The sequence below is a fragment of the Patella vulgata genome, chromosome 5 (genome assembly GCF_932274485.2).
Source record: "Patella vulgata chromosome 5, xgPatVulg1.2, whole genome shotgun sequence".
NCBI lineage: Eukaryota > Metazoa > Mollusca > Gastropoda > Patellidae > Patella > Patella vulgata.
Genome location: NC_065883.2, coordinates 78,089,995 through 78,112,987, shown reverse-complemented (window position 1 = coordinate 78,112,987; position 22,993 = coordinate 78,089,995). Strand labels below are relative to the sequence as shown.

Genomic DNA, 22,993 nt, shown 5'->3' with positions numbered 1-22,993 from the left:
GAAGCGAGAAATGGAGTTTAACATCCACTCTACACAAACTAGGCCATTTCGGGACCAACACATGGTTCAATTTTAGTCCATTAACACACTTGCATGTAGGGGTCTTGAGAGAGAGAGAAATGAGGTTTAACGTCCACTCGACACAGACTAGGTGATTTCGGGACAAACATATGCTTTAATTTTAATTCAATAATTTACTTGCGCGTAGGGGTCTTTAGCAGTGGGAGGAAACCAGAGGATACGGAGAAAACCCACACGGTTGGATAGGCAACCCTACTCCTGGGGATTCGAGCCAGTTGACTCAATGACAGGCCTTATGATACAGCACGCACATGCTAAACCTTCGGCCATCCAACCCTCTAGGGGCTTTTATCAGTGGGAGGAAACCAACCAGGTTGGATAGGTAACCCAACTCCTTGTCACACGCTACCGGAGAATCAAAACAATGCCAGACCTTATACCGCACACACATGCTAACCAATTTTACCATTCAGCCATCCAACCCCCTCAATGTGGAAACACGCCCGGAAGAATGTTTTCAGCTAACAAAGGGATTGAACAAGGGGCCACAAAGGTAGCTAGCCAACATCTTAGGCATTGGGGCTCCTATATGCATGCCAATGTGTACCTGAAGGGATTTTTGCATTCTTTTTAAATTTCCAGTCTTCAAGAGTTAACCTGCAAGCCAAGTTGCCAAATTCACAGGTGAAAATCAAATTATCATTGGGACCAGATTCTCATCAGGAGCACTTTCCTTGTCAACATTTTAGAGCATCGTGGCAGCACTCTACAACCTAATTTGTGTTTGGGTACATATCCCGCAAACCGCATCAAATTTCCAGAATAAGGCCCAAGATACTTGCTTTGTTGCCAAATCCTAAGTCGCAAGTTTACAACCAAACCATATCCCCCCCTTCACTCAAGATAGTTGCTTTGTTGCAAACTCCTCAGTCACAAGTTAAAACGAAAAAACAATTGAGTGTTTTTTTAAATTCAATTTTATTGAGAAAAAAAGTTATTTTACATTTTTACATAAAAAAAAAAATCTTTTATGTATTCACATTATTTTTTTTCTTTCCAAAAAAAAACAAGAAAACACAAATATTCTTCAGACCAGTCACTGCTAGTCCGACATACTCTGGTTATTATATTATACATACATGATCATAAACATCATCCTAAAATCAATTTAGGTCAAAACGGAGGCGGTGGGGGCGGCTGGGGGGCGTGAGATTGGGGTAGGGGAGGGGGGAGAGGGGGCATAGTTCCTAGATCCGAATCAAGTAAATCCATATCAAATATATTTGTCATTGACGGCTGTGGTTGGTGATTTGTCTGCAGCTTTTGGATCTGGTATTCTTGCTGCGCGATCAGATGTTGGATTTGTGCCTGCAAGACTTGGGGGTTAACGTTACCAGTAGAAACGTTTGACATAGCGCCCCCGTTCGTATTCATGGCTTTCACGCCAGCCATAGAATTATCAGGATATGTGCCCGCCATATTATACCCGGTATTAGACATGTACTGTGGATGCGGGTAGGACCCGGAATGCCCAGTATGTGGATAACTTTGATCAAAAGATGTGTTTAAATTCCCTGGTCCTTGTTTGGCCGATAGAACGTGGGAAGAGGAAGGTGGGAGGCTTGATTTCGTCTGAAGGTGGAGGGCCGGGTGTTGGGAATGGTGGGAGGAGGGGGGTTGAGGAGGAGAAAATATACTGCGATCTTTTTTAGAGGAGCTATTTGGAGTTTTTACATGTTGATTTAAATTTAAAGCCGGCGATTTCATCGAGGATTTCACACTTCCCCATAACGATCTGTCCGAATTTGGTGTCCCTTCATTATATGATTTATTTTTAGACATACGATCGGAACCGCCGTTTCCAGCGCTCGTCATTTGTGACAATCCCATATGATACATATTTTGTCCACCACTACTGGTGGCGACGGCACCACCAGGTAGGAATAAGTCCGAATGATTAATTGTACCAGTCGAGTCATTAGTCAAAGGATGCGTTTCACTACGACGATGTTTAGAATATCTTTCTCCAACGTCTAACATCTCGTTATCAGATTGGTGTGGTCGTTTTAAAACTTTAGAACTCGTCGCATCCACAGATTTATTTACACATTTATCGTCTTTGTTCGATTTTATCGTCATTTTTAACGGTGAATCGTGTTGTCGTTTCACATCCGGACGTTGCTGTTTCGACTGATCTTCCCGTGAGAAATGATGTAAGCCGTCGTAAGCAGATTGGGTTGCCTTTCTTTCAGCATCAGCTCGTATGTGTTGATTGTGTGATCGCTTGACATCACCGTTGCCGTGGGATTTATTACTGGCACCTGTTGAACTACTACTACTGGCACTTGAAGATGACGTCTGACTGTGATGGCCGCCAGACATGCGTTCTTTCTCTTTTCTCTCTTTATAATCTTTATTATGTTTATAGTCTTTTAATGTCATTGCCACATGTGGAGCGGCTTTACCCTCCGATCGGGATGTCGAGGCGGACGATGCACTTTGGGATCGCGACGCACCGTTGACGTCATCAGACGATTTACTCGTTTCGTTTATTATCGACTGGGAATCTTCAAATAAATTACGCGAATGGCTGCCACCTTCCTGTTTGACACTTTTTGATGATTCTCCTTTACTGGATGATCCGGCCTCAGATTTTGACAATTTATCATCTTCGGCACCACCTTTACCAGACTGAAAATACACAACAGAAAATACAGTCATACAAAAAGAGAGAGAGAGAGAGAGAGAGAGAGAGAGAGAGAAAGAGAGAGAGAGAGAGATTGCAGCACTAACATAGCAGTTGGTGGAAACCAGAGGACCTGGAGAAAACCCACGAGGTTGTATAGGCCAGTTGACTCAATGACAGACCTTATGATGCAGTGCACCCGTGCTAACCATTCGGCCATCCAACCCTGCCAAGACTAAAACATTCTAGATAGAATCAGCATACTCTGCCTTGCTTATGACACCCACAGATAAACAAAGCAATTTAAGGTTTTGATTAAAAAAAATTGAAGTTTGTGGGATAACACCTGGCCATGAAATAACTCACAGAAGTTTGTGGGAGAACAGCTCATAGAAATGAAATAGGGTTAACATCCCCACTCTCTACACTGACTGGGCTAATGAAGACGGGCATATGCCATACAGTGCGCTAAGACGGAAATTTTGCCTGGACAGTGGCACTATGGCCTACTCTTATATCGAATCACAGCTGCCAATTAGCCATCGTGGCTCCCAACGGTTTTAGAAAGAGTGTCCATTACAGGACTTTTGTGGCTAACATTTGGCAGAGCTTTGATTTCAATAATTTACTTGTGTGTAGGGGTCTTGAGCAGTGGGAGGACCCTATACAAGCTTGACTCAATGACAAGACCTCATGAGAGAAATGGGGTTTAACGTGGGAGGAAACAGAGGACCAGGAGAAAACCCACGAGGTTGGACAGACAACCCTACTCCTTGTCACGTACGACCGGGGAATAGAAACCACGTCAGTTGACTCAATGACAGACCTTATGATACAGCGCGCACATGCTAACCATTCGGCCATCCAAAACCCCGGCAGAGAATAGAAACCACACCAATTGACTTAACGACATTATTTGGAGGAGGTGGGGAGTAAGTACATTATTTTTCGGGGGGAGGGGGGGAATGAGGAGATAAAATAAGTACATGTATCTTTACCTTCCAAACCATTATTTTCTTTTTTAATCGACTTGGACATTTGTCGAGAATATTTAAAAAATCTTGTGTTAGTTCTGAAAAAGACAATATCAATATTTTGACAAAGATCAGTTACCAGACAACAAAACAGCGTGGCAATATTCCTGGGCCCTTATTCACGAAAACTTAAACTAATTTTGGTTGTAACTTAGTTTTCGTGAATAAGGGCCCAGCGCAATAACTCTAATAATATTAATTAGAAATGGTTGTTTGTGATAGCTCATCACATTAATGACGAGGGATCATGTTTTGCCACGGAATAAGGCATTACAATTTGAACAGAATTGAAATGGGGCTTCACGTCCTACTCCTATACTAGGCTAATGAAGATGGGCACACGCCATACAGTGTGCTACGAGAGAAATTTGGCCCGGGCAGTCGCACCAAGGCCTCGTCTAATATCAAATTCGAAGTGCCAAGGATCTTTTACATGCAAGCCAATGAGTACACAGGACCCTTGTCACATCTAAACGACAAGACAGCTGTCCTTGTCAGGAAAAGTCCTTGCCAAAAACTATAAATGTGATCATAAAATACACTTATTGTTGAGATTTTTTGGGGGGTATATCCCCCCAGGTGTATGTATATAAAAATATACTTTTTTGCGATAAAGTTGCACCAAATTGGCCTGTTTGATTATAAATATTTTACTAAACCTGCGAGACTAACCTTCAAGGAGTTCCATAGTGACAGTTCTATCAACATAGGAAAACCAACTTTTACCTTCATGAGATGAGGGGATCTACAAAACATACAAAATTATTTTAACGTAAAATACACCTGTATTGGACATCAGCAGCTTTAAATAAATTCAAAGATGAATTGAAATCGGGTTTAACGTCCTACTGTTCTGCTCCTAAACTGGGCTAATGAAGACGGGCACTCGACTAACATATGGTTTTAATTTTATTTCAATAATTCGCTTGCGCGTAGGGGTCTTTAGCAGTAGTAGGAAACCGGAGGACCCGGAGAAAACCCACAAGGTTGGACAGGCGACCCTACTCCTTGCCACGTACAACCGGGGATTCAAAACCACGCCAGTCGACTCAATGACAGACTTTATGATACAGCGCGCTCACGCTAACCATTCAGCCATCAACCCCCCCTGGATCGAACAATAAACAACTTACCTCATACCCTGACCATTTACAGGCGAGATGAATACAGACGCATGCCACGACATTAGGTTTATGTTGTAGACACATCGTCGTTAAATGAAGGCTGAAATACGGCATATTAAATAAAAACATTTAGAACTTTATAAAAAAAATAAAACAGAAATTAACAAATTAAAAAATAAACGATTAATTCTGCTGGATTTTGTGAATTGTATTATTTTAAAAAATTTAAATACAATCTCAAACAGCTCCCCCATTTGCTGTAAATAAAAGAATTATATTTTCTGTAACCAAGGAAACAAGAAAACTGAAATCTGATTTAAAATTTTATTTTTTGAATAAACGAGAATGGACATTACAACAAGACTAAAAACACGAACCTAACTTTTCTCAGTTCCTTGGTTGAAAATAACAGTTTTATCTTTTAAATTTTTCAGATTTTTATCACAATGGTCGTTCTCAATTCAGGATCATTAAAGCATTAAAACGAGACAACTCCTTGTGATAGAAATTGAATCCAATCAGAGGACTTATTTCACATGAACAACCAAAATATCGAGAACAGCCAATTGATTTCAAGGTCATCCAAATTATTTCAAAGTCTGCAAGTCTGCCTAATTGATTTCAAAGTCAACTCTGCCTATTATTATTAATCTAATAATCAGGTTTATTTTACTAATTTAGGTTATTTTTTTTTTTTTTAAATTTACATGTAAATGAAGATCTTTATTAAAATCATTAGAACTATTTTTGTTTTGAATTTTGAATGAAAAACATTCTGCGAAAAAATAATTTTTTGTTTGTAAATTTACGAGGTAAGTTCATGTGAGACAAGAAGAATGGATTACTATGGAAACAGTATATTTTCGTTACTATGGATACTATAAGAAGTATTTTAACCACCTGTTGGTTGCAAGGAAGTAGGATGTCTGCGCCAAATCCTTGCTTGCTGTCAACGGCAACCACATCACATCAGCAACCAGCACGAAGACAGCAGACGGCAAAAAGAAACAAAGTACACATTAGCTCAATGTCATTACATCACCATTTTATGTGAATTACAACATCATAATATGAGTACTGAGTTAATTATGTCATCAATTATTGGGTATTTCATAAATCAACATATATTTATAATATCACTAGAATTCTGTTGAAAGACTTATACAAAAACATCACGCCAATGTCTAAGGCATTAGTTATAATTTTTTTAAAACAACATTTCAAAGAAACATGTGTACGATGAACAATGATTCCCACAAAAGCTTTGAAATCGAGAAAACGAAATTCTAGTTTTCAAGAAACCAGGACACTGCCACTCATTTATTCAACATGCACAATCTTTTATTTATATAATTACACAATACATGATATGACCTATCTAGTTGATAATACCCAATATTTGTCATTTTTATAATTGTGCATTAAAAACAAAACCTTACGTCGGTCGTTCGGCCAATTTTCCTCAACAGTTGAAGTTTTATTTTAATAAATTTTCATTAATTCATATCAACGACGGAATTTTACATGACAAATATTTTGGTATAGATCAACTGACATGGCGATTAATCCAGGTAAATATGTTGCGTTCATTTTCCACCTTGATTTTAAGTTTATTATATCTACCCTCCTTATATTCTATATTTCATTTCTATGCAGTTTAATATATGGGATTCCTAAATAATATGTACACCATTCAGCATAAAATGAAATGTGTTTAAGGTCCTTATGTTCTACTCTGACTTGGCTAATGGAGGCGGGCATACACTAAACTATAAAGGAAATTTTACCCGGACAGCTGCAAAGGGATCTTTTACGAGCATGTGTACATGGGACCTCGGATTTTCATCCCATCCAAACAGCTACACAGCTGTCCTTGGGCCAGAATATCCTGAGGAACTTTCCTGGCCAACACCGGGAGCGAGGTCAGCTGAGAACAGGAATGATTTATTGGAATAAATAAGAATCAGTTTGGTTTATGTGTAAAATGTCAGGACAGTTAATTCAGTGGTAAGGAGGAGAATTTTGCTGAACGATCCTGCTTATTTATATAATTCAAACTGTGAAGGGTTCATGCTAACGTTTAAATGGGTGAACGTATGTTTTGTCCAACAAGATCTGGGCTTAAAAATTTATGCAGTTCTACTCGGTTCACGATAGAATTTCAACCAGGGACCCCCATACATTTTCGCCACATGTGTGTATGACAATATTTGTTTGCATGTAAAATAATTCAACTGTTTTTAACAATATATGTTTAAAGCATGATGCAGAACATTTTGATTCTTGTTTTGTCGGAATCCTACCTCTGACTAACTGACATGTCGTCACAACTGTTGTATGGGGATGGTCTACCCGAACTTCAAAACCTAAAAAAACAACAATACAAAGTTGTGAATTTTATGAGTAATTGATTATTGGATTGCTCAATGCCATAAATATCTGAATTTCTTTATCAATTTGAGATTATCTAAGATGTTTAAAGATACATTATGTAAGATTTAGATAAAGAACTAGCCATTCTTGCTATTAAAGTTAGAAAGTAGATGATGTAAAATGAATAATTTGAAAATTTCATTCAAATTACTCTATTGCAAGCGAAAATATTATCCTTTGAAGGTTTGACAGACGTGTGCAATAATTTCAACCACCGTACTGGTTGATCGAAGCTAAGTCTCGGTCCTACATATTTGATTAAATCAAAGTATCGCTGAACCATTTTAATCTATATAATATCGGGAGAAATCTGATGCCATCGAGAGTTGATTAAGGCCTGGATCAGTAAATTAATGTCTAATTAATACTTTAGATAACATTTCAGGCCTAAAGAAAGACCTGCAATACGCAGATTTAGCTCTTGCATAATGCATGTTTAATAATGGGGGAGATAATGAAAACTGTTTGACATTCTATTTTAGGAACCAACCAAGTTTATGAGAGAGAGAGAGAGAGAGAGAGAGAGAGGAGAGTAACCTCCACTTGACACAGACTAGGGCATTTCTGGTCTAACACATGGTTTAATTTTATTTCAATAATTCGCTTCCACGTAGGGGTTTTAGCAGTGGGAGGAAACTGGAGGACCTGGAGAAAACCTACGAAGTTGGACAGGTGACCCTACTCCTTGTCACATAGAACTATGGATTCGAAACCACACCAAGTTTATGAAGATATGAACCATGCTATGAGGGAAAAATTGCACAGAAAACCACGTCTCCATCGCATTTCAATTGTCACAACTTCTTTTCCGTGCCAGCCAATGTGTACACAGGACATAAATCTTTTGTCCCATCCGAAGGACTAGAAGGTTCATAGGAGAAAAAGAAAGCGAACAAATTCCGTTAGTTTTAACAGATATTGAATAAAGAATATTAAGAAATCAGTTCCAATAGCCTTAAAAAAATGGAATATGGATTCTTGTTTGAGCATTGCAATTTAGAGTAGAAAACTGCACCACTACTAAAATAGTGATAGAATTTAAACTTACCAAGTGTTTGAAGTAGAATGTTTTCATTTATTATCAATTCCTGAGCATATTCGAGGTAGGTCTGAAAAAAAAAAAACCCCAAAAATTCATAACTTATTACGTAGCTAAAATGATTTCTCTAGAAGTAGTAATTTGTTCACCATTTGCTATTCACAAAGAAAGTTTTTAATGCTATTTGTTACAATTCAATATAATAAATGTTAAAGTCACAGGAGTCAACTGGGTTAGTAAATTGAAACATTTACAGAATTATTTTTAGAGAATTGTAGAAGCAACTTTAATAATCAAGAACTGTAAAAGAAAAATTTACACATTCCATCAAATAAAGGAAAACTAACAACAGAAAATTGTCAACAATGTATTCATACCTCACTTTTTGTATCAAGAGTTCCTTCCCTTTGTTGACACGAGTGCGACGTTCTTATCACATGTTCTAGTTTACGGGGTTGTTCCTCCACCTTGGCAGCAAGAAACAGGCAGGCTGGACTCATTACCTTTACACATAAACCAATCAAATTAAAAAAATCCAAAACACTACATGACATATTTTAAATTCTGAAGATTAGAAAAATATTTTTATTTTGACTACTGAAAACTAGTAATAAAACCCAAACCCCAAATAAACATTTCCGGTTTAGACACAAACTAGGTAATTTCAAGAGTTACATTAATATAGGATACAATTTTATTTCAACGACTGATCTCAATCTGTGGCAGAAAACCCACAAAGTTGGGCAGACAACCCTGCTACTTGTCACACGTGGTACAAGTGTGCAATCTAAACCACACCACATTATGCAATCACAAGATTTTATGATCCAAAGCTCAGACACTGGACCACACAACAACCTAGCTACGAGAACGTAGCTAAAAACGTTGAGATATACTGATGTGTTTGTTTTTAACTACGATTGGATACCTTTTAGTTCCAAGTGGCAAACTCAATTTCTTTATTAATGCATGTACATGTAACATCTTTAAAATAAGATAAGTTTATGCTATTATGATTAATTAAACTTACAGAGGCCAATGTAGTGGCACAACTGTCGCCTAACCCCAAATATTCGCGTTTAAATTAATGAAGTGTTGTTTTTGTCTGACTTTAACCGCCATCGAAATCCATTCATAGTTACAGAGCTTTAGATTGGTTGTTATAAAAGCCTTATATTTAGCCCAGCCTTCATGATGACAGCGTATCTTTTAAAAAGATGGCGGTCTTAGTAACGGCTTAACACCTCGATTTTAAAAACGACGATTTGTACCTGTTTCAGGTAGGATTATATGCTTAATTGTAGTTGGGTCTGGCAGAAATATTATAAATAACAATAATCAATCGTTTTTATTAAAAGTATTGTCAATTTTGTTTACAAATGCCAGGTGCGAATCGCTCCCGCATGTGCTACGTTGAAGGTAATGGCCTCATATCTTATCTCGAAACACGGAGGGTTGAGAGATTATGGTTTGTTATCTATCGACAACCCAGCCCTGCGTGGCCTCAAACAAATGGATTTCCCTCCAAGTTGGGCAGTTGACCCTAGTTCTTGTTACATACATGTACAATTGGGCTATCGAAGCCATGCCACAATAACCCAATCACAAGACCTTATGATCTAAAGTGCACACGCTGACCACTCAACAACCCAGCTCCATGTGGCCTCAAGCGACTGGATTAAATAAAACAACGATTCTTAACAAAAAATTATAAACAATAATAGGAACACTTACATTTCTGTTAAACTTGGTGAAACTGTGGAACATGTAAAATCGATGCATATAAACTATAGCTGTGTTGATACATAACTGATTTCTAGGGCACAGGTTAAGGTCATTTCATTTACAAAAAAACATATAAGGATTAAAGATATATTATGGGAGATTAGATAACGAGTTGGCATTTCTAACTATAATAGTTAAAAACTAGATAATGTAAATGCAATTTGAAGAAAATTTCAGTCAAATTGATCCACTATGAACCGAGAAATAAGCGATCGAAAGTTCCGCATAGCCTCGGTCATCATTACTAAAGTCGGTACGACAAAAATCAATCTCGATTATCCATTTATTTGTTAAATCGAGAAGGAAAGTTATGCAGCAAATCTGATCATAATCCAACAATTATCGCAGGCTAGCGTTGACATCGAGAGACGATTATGGTCTGGATACTTTAATTAATGTCTAATTAATAGTTTAAATAACATTTCAGGCCTAAAGAAAGACCTACAATAGGCATAATTAAAGGAAATACATGTTGAAAAAACATGTATACTGAATAAGTAACGGCAGCGATTTGTACAACATCTGGCAGTTGCTAGATTGATCTGAATTTCCAAACCTCTCGTTACGTTGTCTCCTTTTTATTACAGACATGCGATACAAACACATGACTGAAAAGATTCTTTTACAGCTGCTGAACACTTTATCTTTTAGTTGAAAACTAACGGAAAGTCAACGGAAGTACGGAAAAGTAAATTAGTAAGGTTTGGACGAAGATATGAAATGGCCTTGACATTGAACAAATCTAGAACTTTGCAACTTGATTATCACATTTCAGTTGAGAAGCATGAGAGTTGTTATTTGCAATAGTTTCTATCAAGGAATATGACAGGTCTTAAACTGGGCCCAAAACCATCCGAAATCAGTGACGAAAAATGTTGAGTATTACGGGGCGTAAGGCCTTGGTAAGTTGTAAAGAGTTAAGGCCTTTTATTGAATAAGGCAGGAATCTGACATTACGTCATAAAATGTGATGCACAATTTGTTAAAACAGGTATTCCAAGTAAATGTTTCATGTCAATCATACTTTTATTGTTGGGCGCTGCCCTAAGATGAATATGAATGGGGTTTGTCAGGTGACTGTTCTGCTCCGGCAGAGCTAATGAAGATGGGCAGATGCTCCACAGTGTGCTATGAGGGAAATTTTGCCAGATGAACTTTCTCGGCCAACGCAGGGATCGATCAAGGAAGCTCCAGGTTAGCAAACCAACGTTTTACTCACTGAGCCACCATGCAGGCCTGGAAATAATGGTTTTAGATGTACCTGACAAAATGACAGGCACTAGTGAAATAGTACCTAACATTTTCAACTTAGTGCTGGACATGTATTAATAATATAAATAAAAAAGAAAAATCAGTGCCGAACAATATGACAGGCACCAGAGGTTTTGTGACGGACAAAGCCTGAATCTGTGCCCGACATTGTTTGTGACCGGTGCCTTATTTCCAGACTTGCCACCGTGGCTCCCTGACTAAAGAAGGAGATTATCCAGTGTATGGAATCTGTTTCTGGTCCAAAGTTAAATCAAGTCTTATCATGATCTTTGAACATTGAACAAATTATCAAAAGCAAGTGATAGCAATTGTGTACTGACAGGGACAAGGCTTCATTCAAAATCATTTCATCAGTGAATCTGCATATTGGCTGAGACAACAGAACATAGTTCAAAGTATGAAATAGGCCAACATTAGCGACCTTTCGCATCGGTACGAAAACGTCATCAATTCGTGTGTACTTGTGAAGTCAATATGTAATGAGTCTTCGGCCAGTGAAAAACGTTATCCGTATGGAGCTGGATTTACGTAGGAAAGCCCATGAATATGTTTCTTATCTCATATATTGAAGTTTCCACCATTTTTCGAGGCTTTGTGTATATTGTTGATTGTGTAGAGTTCATAGAATGTGCTCGAAAGCAATATTCTGCTTGATTTGTTGTACATCAGCCAAAAAATCGATTGAAAACTTTGCCTTGACCAAGAAGTTCATGGAGTGGAAATTAACACCATCTAGCTATTATCGTACGTCGAATTGCGAAATCATGTGTTAGAGGATACGAAAACGAAAATAGGTTGCTTTAGGTGTTCATTTTCGTACTGATGCGAAAGGTCCCTAATAGCTATTGAGGACTTGGAAATGCATACATTCTATCTTTAAGGTCAAGATCTTGTATTATGGTTTGATTGGTCGAAGAGAAAGATGTGACAAGACATCGGACAGTCCATTGGCCGGAGAAGATGCAGAAAAATAGAACGTTAAAATCCCATTTAATTTCAACAGACAATAGTTGTTATCTGACCGTTAAATCTAGGTTCAACATTTACCTCCTGAGGGAGTAACAGAAATAAGACCCTTGTATCAATCCGTGATGTTTTTCGTATTGTTCAGGATTTTAGATGCAGAAACGGACAAGCTCGTTGTTTCAGAAGATTGGACTCACAAGATGAAATCAATCTCTATTCTTTGCTGAACAGCATTTCAAAAGCTGGGAAGGAACTAATGAAGGATAGTGATATTTTCACCTTATCGCAGGGTGTACATGCAAATGTTTCTATTTGTTTTGGTATTCACAGCATCATCGCGAGAATGTTGTTTGGCCATCATTTGAAGAATATAAATGTGAGCTTTCTAACGAGATGAAAATTTGACAGGTTAAGTGTTGTTGTGAGTATAACGAGATTTAATTAAATGAAGAACAACGAAAAGATGCCGTTTTTTTATGGCCCTAGGAATGCCGTTCTGATGTATGAGACTATGATTTATGAAACAATGAGGTTGAGAATGTGTCTGATGTATAGGTTAGATATGGTTATTTTAGGACTAAAATCTATACATTTGTTTAAGATGTTTATATGGGAAAGTGAATGTTTTGATTTATAGCGAAAATCGCGTTTTCGCAAGGCAAATTATGAATTTTTATTTCAAAACGCAAAAGCATTGACCTCATAAACACCACGTGACTAACCGGTCAGGTCATTTCGTGCAAGCTCCAAGAAAACGTCATTTATCAATAGAAAAACGGTACAACAGTCATTATTATACATTCAGAAAACTTGTCAAGTAATGCTGGATCGTCGTGAACCTTCAAGACAACCGAAATCGGTCGCTTTTCAATAAATTGCCAGACAGAAATGTCGCAGCAAAAATGAAAATGGCGAGCGTCTTGAAGAATTTCACCACCGACAGGGACCGAAAACAAGCTGAAATTGAACAACATTCAGGATACGTTTGAAGTCGCTGTCCCATGTCTTGGATTAAATTTGCTGCCTGCTGCCTATATGACAATTCTTTGTCGGTGTCTATTCCACATTTTCGGCTGGGGGTATTCAATAACTGCGACTTTGAGAAGGTCCATCGTTCCCCCGCCATTTACAAAGCACGAAGACACATGCCACTGTACGCATGCGCCAAGCTTAAAAATTTGCGCACTTAATAAATTCCAGGCATACTATTGGATTTAGAAAAGAATTAAAAAATATAACTTTTCTTAAAAGTAATTAATTACAAGAATAATATTTTTCCGAATTATAAAATAATGTCATGACCCCGACTTCTATTTTTGTATGTTAATTTTCAATACAAAGGATACATGGCTGCTGTTCAATTAGATGCGTTTCCTCCCGTCTGCCGCCATTGCTCATCAATTTATGACGAGAAATAGCGAAAGTTTCAACTCCTTCAAACATGGTAATCCAGCTGCGACATACATCCAAATGACTTGTTTTAGTTAGAAAACATCCTCTTCTTGCAATTCGTAGCTTTTGAATACCTAACACGACCCAGTACGGGTAATTTTTTGCAGAATATTGGGAGCTCCTACCGAGCCAACCGTCCGCCATGGCTGATTCCCAAACCCAACTTACAACGCGACCCCATTTTGCGGACAAGTTAGTCGCTGTTCCGACATTGATCACTGCGCCCTCGTTAGACTCGTATAAATGTTATCGAAGCAAGAAGGCATCAGTCGATCATATTAGTAGTGGATGTGGTTGACTTCTCTGACAGGAATAACACTGATTAGGTTAATTAATTTCTAAGATCAATGCTTGACTATTATAGTATGGAATATTTTTGATAATAATAATGTTTATTTCGACTGTACTATGTTATTTGTAGCGGTTTTGTGGCTGAATACAAGACCGAGCAAATTGTTTTTATTTTTTAGGTCATTACTCATTTTAAGTATTTACTACCATCAATGTGCCAAAATGTGCATTATTCAGAATAACATGAATAATAGCCTAACGGTAATGGCATGTAATAATTATAGGTCATATATAATGGATTTCTTGGGACTGTCCAAGCTTTAGAACTAATAACTTAGGTTATGCACATTGTTCAGTTCTTGTCAAATTACATTCGTTAAGTTTCCATCAACACTTCTTAGGGTGATATAGATAGATTCATAGAAGAAAACTGCAGCTTGGAAGCCAGTTGCGATAGTTTATTTACATGTAGTTATACCTTCAAGGTGTCTTTTTTTACTCCTGCTCTTTAGATCATACGACCTGCAATGGAGTCAAGTGTTGTGGTTTAGATCACAAACTCATACGTACACTTGTAAGGGGGGGGGGGTGGATGGCCGAACGGTTATCATAAGGCCTGTCATTGAGTCAACTGGCATGGTTTCGAATCCCCGGTTGTACGTGACAAGGAGTAGGGTCGCCTGTCCAACCTCGTGGGTTTTCCTCGGGTCCTCTGGTTTCCTCCCACTGCTAAAGACCCCTACGCGCAAGCGAATTATTGAAATAAAATTAAACCATATGTTAGTCCCGAAATGACCTAGTTTGTGTCAAGTGGATGTTAAACCCCATTTCTCTCTCTCTCATACACTTGTAGGAGTATAAGCTGTCTATACTGCAACCTTAAAGATACATTCTCGGGTAAAACTGGGTGATTTGATTATATATTTGGACTAAAAACATATTCAAACTACTTAAATTATCATAATTTTGCTTCAAATCTTTCTCAAAACATTGCAATTGTCAGGGAATACCCGGCTATAACAAATCGATCAAACAAGAGGTCATGTTTAAGTGTCACATGACACAACGGGTGCGATGTCGGAGGAGAATTCATTGCATACACAAGACGATGTTGCCATTATCGCTGACTACTTATTACAAATATCAAAGCCTTTACCGAAATTCTCGAATTATCCACTGCCCGCGTCTTTTTACATGATTTTTATCTCAGAAAGTGTTGTACGTCTAACTCTTCATAAAGTTTATCAGCATGTACATCAAGCGTTCAATATCTGCGTGCTGCGTGCAACCTTCAACGCCACACATGCAGACACTCATAATCGTCGGGCTGTCGATTAGGGAAACCCGTACATTTTTGTCCTGTATGCACTCCATGAGTGTTTTTCAGGGAATCCAGTATTTTTCTAGTAAGATTGGATATTTCTACTTTCCATATATACTAAAATTGCCATACTTTTATTGGAAATAACCACCTGATAAATACTTTTTTGGGAACGTAGCTTTAAGCTGTTTCTCCCCATTGTTAAATTAAATATGTCGGTACCTGTTGATGCAAAACAATCAACCAGCAAATAGACTGCTTCTTAATAACAAATGAAACCATCAGTTATTTTCAAATTAGAATTTTCCTACTGTTCTACTCGGACTGGGCTAATGAAAACGGACAAACTGGCGTGCTATAAGGGAAATTATGCTCGGACAGTTGTGCTGTGGCATACTCTCATATCAAATTACAACTGCCAAGGGATCTTTTACATGCACGCCAATGTTTACACAGGACCTCAGTGTTTCGTACCATACAAATAACTAGACAGCTGTCCTTGTTAGGCCCTCTGCCCTGCACCACTGACAAGGGGAAACTATGCCTGAAAATCATGATGAACTTTCTCGGTCAACACTGGGAGCGACCAGCGACCTCCACTACCATTGTTAAAGAGGCCTACACACAAGCAAATGAAATTGAACTAGTTAGTCCCAAATTACATAGTTTCTGTCGAGTGGACGTTAAATCCCATTTTTCTATTTCTTAAAGATATATTATGTAAGATTTAGATAAAAAGAGCTAGCCATTCTTGCTGTAATACATGTAGTTCGAAAAAAGATAATGTAAAATGAATAATTTGAAAATTTCATTCTAATTACTCTATTGCGAGCTAAGATATTAGACTTTGAAGGGTTGACAAGACGTGTGTAATAATTTCAACCACCATTTTTAGCTTAAATCAAAATATTGCTGAACTGTTCTAATCTATTTAACATCGGAGAAACCCGATGCCATCGAAAGTTCATTATGGCCTGGATAAGTTAATTAATGTCTAATTAATAATTAAGAAAACATTTCAGGCCTAAAGAAAGACCTGCAATAGGCAGATTTAGCTCTTGCATAATGTATGTTTAAATAGTATGTGCCGGTTGACTGCTTGTGTAGTGGTTTAATGCCTAAGTCAAGTGGTGTGTTTGTTTTGATTCTCCGCTTGTGAGTGACAAGGAGTAGACTTGCCTGACCAACCTTGTCGGTTTTCTCCGGGTCCGACGGTTTCCTCCCACTGCTAAAAAAAAAAGTCCCCCTACTGCAAGACAAGTGAATTATTGAAATAAAATTAAACCATATGTTTGTCCAGAAATGACCTAGTTTGTGCCAAGTGGACTTTTATTTAACTGTCCCTCTCTCTCTCTCTCTCTCTCAATGAAGGGGTAGATTTAGATGTTTTTAATTATTTTTCCAAACCAACTCAAGGGATAACAACCAAATACTGATGGACCTCTTGTTTGGGTGGCGCTTTAAATTAATATTTGTTACTCAACCTATTAGCATTTTTAAAGGTCACCTTGATAAACACATACTTGCACCAGCAGGTGATTAAGACCCCTGGGCCTCTTGTTTATTAATATAAAATAAATAGGCCTGAATATGACACCTTGTAGTTATTTATATAACATGTTTATTATGTCGGCCATTGTTATATCTCTATGTGAGCTTGAAACATGTCCTCAACAGCTGTCTGTACAAACAGCTGCATGACTATCAATCATTGTTTAAAGTCTATAATATGCAGTAGTAGTGAGATATTTGTCGGTCATCATCAGGATTGAACCAGTGACCTCCGGGTTATTCAACTAGCATCTTATTTACTGAGCCACGTGACTGTGGCCCCCTTGTCAGGATGATATAACTCAAATCCACTGTGGCCCTACTTGTCAGGATGATATAACTTAAATCCACTGTGGCCCCACTTGTCAGGATATAACTCAAATCCACTGTGGCCCCACTTGTCAGGATGATATAACTCAAATCCACTGTGGCCCCACTTGTCAGGATGATACAACTCATGTCGACTGTGCCCCCACTTGTCAGGATGATATATCCATGTAGTGTGCATTATGTCAGCAGGCAAATACAAAAGGTATACGTGTACAATACTAGGTTCATTTTGAAAATGGTTAGTGCATGTGCATTGCATCATAAGATCTGTCATTAAGTCAACTGGCATGGTTTTGATTCCCTGATTGTACGCCACAAGGAGTAGGATCGCCTGTCCAACCTTTTAGGTTTTCTCCGGGTCCTCTGGTTTCCTCCCACAGCTAAAGACCCCTACACACAAGTGAATTATTGAAATAAAATTAAACCATGTGTTAGACCAGAAATGCCCTAGTCTGTGTCAAGTGGAGATTACTCTCCTCTCTCTCTCTCTCTCTCATAAACTTGGTTGGTTCCTAAAATAGAATGTCAAACAGTTTTCATTATCTCCCCCATTATTAAACATATTAGATAATCTCAGATATAAGATAGTCCCGAAATGACCTAGTTTGTGTTGAGTGGATGTTAAACCTCATTTTTCTCTCTCTCTTGTTTGAGAATAACATATGGTAATTGTCTATTTGTAAACTGGTTATATGCCTTAGAAGCCATTTCCATTTCCCACCCACTAATCTTTGTACATGTACACATGACCTCAGTTTATTATCCATCCGAAGGACTATAAACCATTCCATGTCTGTGTTTATATGACTGACAAGTTGGAATGAGACTTGAAAGAAATTTGAATATTTGTAATTGTAACATTATTTATAATCCTTTAGTGGCATTTAACGATAAGAGAATACTTATCAAAACGTTGTGCTTGTGTATAATAAACCAGTGATTGTTGTCCCATATAACTGTGTCAGTTTTGTAACATTGTTTATGTTTTACCCTCATACTGCCCAGTTTGATTATGTATATTGATCTTATCGCGATGTTAATGGAGTTTAAATTATCGATCCATTAGCTGATGGCCACCGCTGAGAGGTTATACTAGCAGGTCATTGAAAAGTCACATTAACATTTAAACAGGCATTATATCCTGAGCTAAATCTGCCTATTGCAGGTGTTTCTTTACACCTTAAATATACATTATACAAGAGCTAAATCTGCCTATTGCAGGTCTTTCTTTAGGCCTTAAACATACATTATACAAGAGCTAAATCTGCCTATTGCAGGTCTTTCTTTAGGCCTTAAATATACATTATACAAGAGCTAAATCTGTCTATTGCAGGTCTTTCTTTTGGCCTTAAATATACATTATACAAGAGCTAAATCTGCCTATTGCAGGTCTTTCTTTAGGTCTTATATTGTTATGTAAATTATTATTTAGACATTTATTAACTTATCCAGGTCATAATCAACTCTAGATTTTCAACAGATCTAAACACATTTGGTGGTTAACGATTTAACTATGTAAATCTGTCTATTGCAAGTCTTTCTTTAGGCCTGAAATGTTATCTAAATTATTAATTAGAAATTTATTAACATAAAATTAAACGATCCTTTAATTTTTTTCTACTACTCCGCCCCGCCGGCATCATTATTTGATCCAGTATCCACACAGATGTACCAGTCTGTCCAGCTTTAATCTCCACTACAGGGAGTGTTGCCGTCCCCCCGTCTTCTTGTTTCAAATTTATTAACAGTTAACACGAACCCCGTCATCATTAGCCCAGTCGTGGAGCAGAACAGGAGGACATTAAACCCCATTTCATTATTAACCGTCAGGACCATAATAAGTTCACAATTTTTAAGGGATTTAAACATGATTGGCAGTTAATGATATTCAATTACCAAAATTGACAGGATGTTAAATTGTTAAACACCATTCATTTTATTATTGTTGTAGAGACACCACTGCCCAGGCCAAGCCTGGAAATAAGGCACCTGTCACTGACAATGTCAGGCACAGATTCAGGCTTTGTCAGGCACTAAACCTCTGGTGTCTGTCATTTTGTCCGGCACTGATTTGTCTTTTTTATTGATATTATTAATACATGTCCGGCACTAAGTTGAAAATGTCAGGTACTATTTCATTAGTGCCTGACATTTTGTTAGGTACACATAAACCCGTATATCCAGGCCTGGCCCAGGCAAGATTCTACTCCCTAGCATATCACATGACCATAGAAGAAATAATGACAAGATATTGATCAACCATTGAATTCCCTTCATTCCGTATCGTATTGGGTGGTTTTAATTCCCAGCTTGTACGTGAAGGAGTAGGGTCACCTGTCCAACCTTTTGGTTTCCTTCGGGTCCTCTGGTTTCCTCCCGCAGCTAAAAAAAACCTACGTGCAAGCGAACTATCGAAATAAAATTAAACCATACATGTATGTTAGTGTCAAAATGACCTAGTTTTTGTTGAGTTGACTTTAAACCCAAATTCCCTCTCTTTATGTACAGTATTGTATTGTATTTAATTTTTTTTAATATTTTGTTTATGTTACAGAATCATGAATCGAAAGTCATCAGTACGTAGTAAAATAAAGGTCAATTCCGAGGGATTATTCTGTAACTATGGTAACCGAATTTGTATGAAACATCGTCTAGAAGGCTACGAGTTCTGTATACGCCATGTTTTAGAGGATAAAACGGCTCCCTTTAAACAGTGTAGTTTCGTACCAGGGAGAAAAGGTGAAAGATGTCCGAATGCCACGCCGAAAGGTGACAGGAAAGATGGGTAAGAGGATAATTTTATATTGATTACTATCTCTTCTCGTAGAAGGGCATCGGCCCAGAAGATGTTCGATCCTGGTTGTGGCTGAGAAAGTTCTCCAGAATTTTCCAGCGTGCTTTCCCCTCGTCATTGGGTGAAGAATGGAGGGCCTAACAAGAATAGGAAGAATAATCAAGGTCCCATGTACATTACTGTGAATGTAAAAGATTAATTCAAAGTTGGAAGGGGATTGGGTGGCCGAATGGTTATAGCATGTGCGCACTGTATCATAAAGTCTGTCATTGAGTCAACTGGCGTGGTTTCGAATCCCCAGTTGTACATGACAAGGAGTAGGGTCACCCGTCCAACCTCGTGGGTTTTCTCTGGGTCCTCCGGTTTCCTATCACTGCTTAAGACCCCTACGCGCAAGCGAATTATTGAAATAAAAAAATTAAAACCGTGTTAGTGCACAAATGACCTAGTTTGTGTCGAGTGGAGGTTAAACTCCATTTCTCTCTCTCTCTTTCTCTCTCTCTCTCAAAGTTGGAATTTGATATAAAAGTAGTCTGTAAGGACATTGTCCGGGCATAGCACATTGCATGGTGTATTCCTGTTATCCTCATTAGCCCAGACAGAGCAGAACAGTAGGATGTTAAACCCCATTTCATTGCTGATTAAATAACTTCAGTTATTGTCAAAATGTACATCTTCATATTTATTTGGTGTTACATCAAGGTTATTTTAGTACTTGATGTATTTAAAAATATGATGCAATAACTGATCATGGTATATCAGCCTATATTCACCACTGTATATATCCACCCACTGATGTAAACTGTGTTATACTATATCTATCACTGTATATCTACATAGTGTGCTCAAGGATTAACTCTGTTGATTCAGCATTATTTAATATTTAAATTTCACTATAAATAGATTTTATTCCTGTAGTGTTTTTATTTGACATGTTATGAACAATATTAGTGTGTATATAGTTTACGATATAACATACATATGTAGTTTTCCTGGGGTTTTTTAAATTTATAAAATTTTTGTGGTGTTGATGAACTTTGAAATTTATAAAGTATTGTGTTGATAAAATACATATTGAGGAATAGGATGATGTTGTTGAGATCTAAATCTAGGTGAGTTCACAGAAATCTTGTCATATTATATGTTTTAGTCAACTAACAAGTTATTTTCTATATTTTCGGGGAAATCACGTGGCTAAGTGGGTAAGACGCTGGCTCGCTAGCCTGGAGGTCGCGTGTTCTATCCCTGCATTGGCCGAGAAAGTTCATCCAGATTTTCTGGCGTGGTTCCCCCTTGTCAATGATGCAGGACGGAGGGCCTGACAAGGACAGCTGTCTAGTCGTTCGAATGGGACGGAAAAACCGAGGTCCCGTGTACACATTGGCGTGCAAGTAAAAGATCCCTTGACAGTTGGAATTCGATATAAGAGTAGGCCGTAGTGCCGCTCTCCGAGCAAAATTTCCCCCGTAGCACACTGTATGGCGTATGCCCGTCTTCATTAGCCAAGTCTGGAGTAGAACAGTAGGACGTTAAACAACATTTCATTTCATTTCATTTCTATATTTTCCGGTTGGGGGGGGGGGGCTGAATGGTTTAACTCATGCGGTTTAGATCATAAGGTCTGTCATTAAATAAGGTTTGTGTGGTTTTGATCCCCAGCTTGTGCGTGACGGGTCACCTGTCAAACCTCGTGGGTTTTCTCCGGGTCATCCAATCTTCTCCCAGAGCTAAAGGCCCTGACACGCAAGCAGATTATTGAAATAAAATTGAACCATGTGTTAGTCCCGAAATGACCTAGTTTATGTTGAGTGGATGTTAAACCCCATTCCTCTCGACATAGAGAGAGAGAGAAATGGGGTTTAATGTCCACTCGACACAAACTAGGTCATTTCGGGACTAACATATGGTTCAATTTTATTTCAATAATTCGCTTGCGCGTAGGGGTCTTTAGCAGTGGGAGGAAACCGGAGAACCCGGGGAAAACCCACGAGGTTGAACAGACGAACCTACTCCTTGTCGCGTACAACCGGGGATTCGAAACCACGCCAGTTGACTCAATGACAAGTCGTATGATACAGCACGCACGTGCTAACCATTCGGCCATCCAAGTGATCCAACCCCCTCCTCTCGACATACCAATATATATTATCTCGTAGAGTGTCATGTGTTTTATATTCATGTAGAACTTTCAAAAAAAAAAGATGATTACATGTTTTGCAAAACATGTTCCACGTTCGCTATCAATATTTTATTTTTATTTCCAAAAAGACTATTTGATGGTGTTTCTATTATTTAATTCTATCCAAATACACTTTTAATTCATTAAAATTCCTGTTCATTAAGATTCTGGGACCCAAATTATTGTTGTATTGCAGAAGTTACTGTAGACATTTTTTAAACCATATGTTGTTAGTAAAATGATTGAAGTATGAATTTACGAAAATGCTTGCTTCATGGATTTCAGACCCTAGTCTTTAAACATGCATTATGCAAGAGCAAAATCTGCCTATTACAAGTCTTTCTTTAGGCCTGAAATGTTATCTAAATTATCAATTAGGCATTAATTAACTTATTCAGACCATAATAAACTCTCGATGTCAAGGCTAGCCTTCGATGTTGGCTGGATTAGATTCCTCTTTGCCGCTAACGGCCGTTGATAATTAAATCAGAAAAAGTGGATAATCGAGACTTGCTGTTTATATTAATGATTTTAGTAATGATGACCGAGACTATGCAAAAATTTCACCCGCTTCTTTCTCGGCTCATAGTGGATCAATTTGACTGAAATTTTCAGCAAATTACCTTTACACTATCTAGTTTTTAACTATTATAGTGAGAACTGCCATCTCTTTATCTTATCTCCCATAATGTATCTTTAAGTTTTTAAATTTTAT

The 22,993-nt window shown here is 37.9% G+C and overlaps 2 protein-coding genes across 5 annotated transcripts in view; one reads left to right on the top strand and one right to left on the bottom strand.

Moving 5' to 3' along the window:
* Positions 1–980: 980 nt before the first annotated feature.
* Positions 981–13,981, bottom strand: LOC126821699 (cyclin-T2). 3 transcript variants are annotated; one of them, XM_050550182.2, is made up of 10 exons: positions 13,707–13,981; positions 10,072–10,153; positions 8,715–8,840; positions 8,347–8,407; positions 7,169–7,231; positions 5,766–5,811; positions 4,875–4,965; positions 4,414–4,486; positions 3,706–3,779; positions 981–2,712 (listed from the first exon to the last, which is right to left on the bottom strand). In XM_050550182.2, exons 2-10 carry the CDS (start codon positions 10,117–10,119, stop codon positions 1,195–1,197), a joined length of 2,100 nt encoding a protein of 699 aa, XP_050406139.1. In that variant the 5' UTR covers positions 10,120–10,153; positions 13,707–13,981; the 3' UTR covers positions 981–1,194. The 3 variants fall into 3 exon arrangements, with proteins under 3 accessions (XP_050406139.1, XP_050406138.1, XP_050406140.1); XM_050550181.2 differs by lacking the exon at positions 13,707–13,981 and adding an exon at positions 13,344–13,508; XM_050550183.2 differs by lacking the exons at positions 5,766–5,811; positions 10,072–10,153; positions 13,707–13,981 and having other exon boundaries at positions 8,715–8,730.
* LOC126821703 (KAT8 regulatory NSL complex subunit 2) overlaps positions 13,716–22,993 on the top strand; it is a 23,452-nt gene continuing 14,174 nt past the window's right edge. The window contains exons 1-2 of one of the 2 annotated variants that reach the window (XM_050550194.2): positions 13,716–13,804; positions 19,860–20,090. In XM_050550194.2, the coding sequence (XP_050406151.1) occupies positions 19,864–20,090 (227 nt within the window). In that variant the 5' untranslated portion in view covers positions 13,716–13,804; positions 19,860–19,863. Of the gene's footprint in view, positions 13,805–14,004; positions 14,139–19,859; positions 20,091–22,993 lie in introns of those variants that run through there. The other variant, XM_050550192.1, reaches the window with a different exon arrangement.

Bases quoted from the DNA above. Each gene is read 5' to 3' on its own strand.
- LOC126821699 (XM_050550181.2), bottom strand. From the start codon at position 13,486: ATGGCGGGGGAACGATGGACCTTCTCAAAGTCGCAGTTATTGAATACC. The intron at 8,408-8,714 runs GTATGAATACAT...TTTTTTTTTCAG, and splicing joins CTCTTGATACAAAAAGTGAG to ACCTACCTCGAATATGCTCA. The intron at 4,487-4,874 runs GTAAGTTGTTTA...TATGTTTTGTAG, and splicing joins GTAAATGGTCAGGGTATGAG to ATCCCCTCATCTCATGAAGG.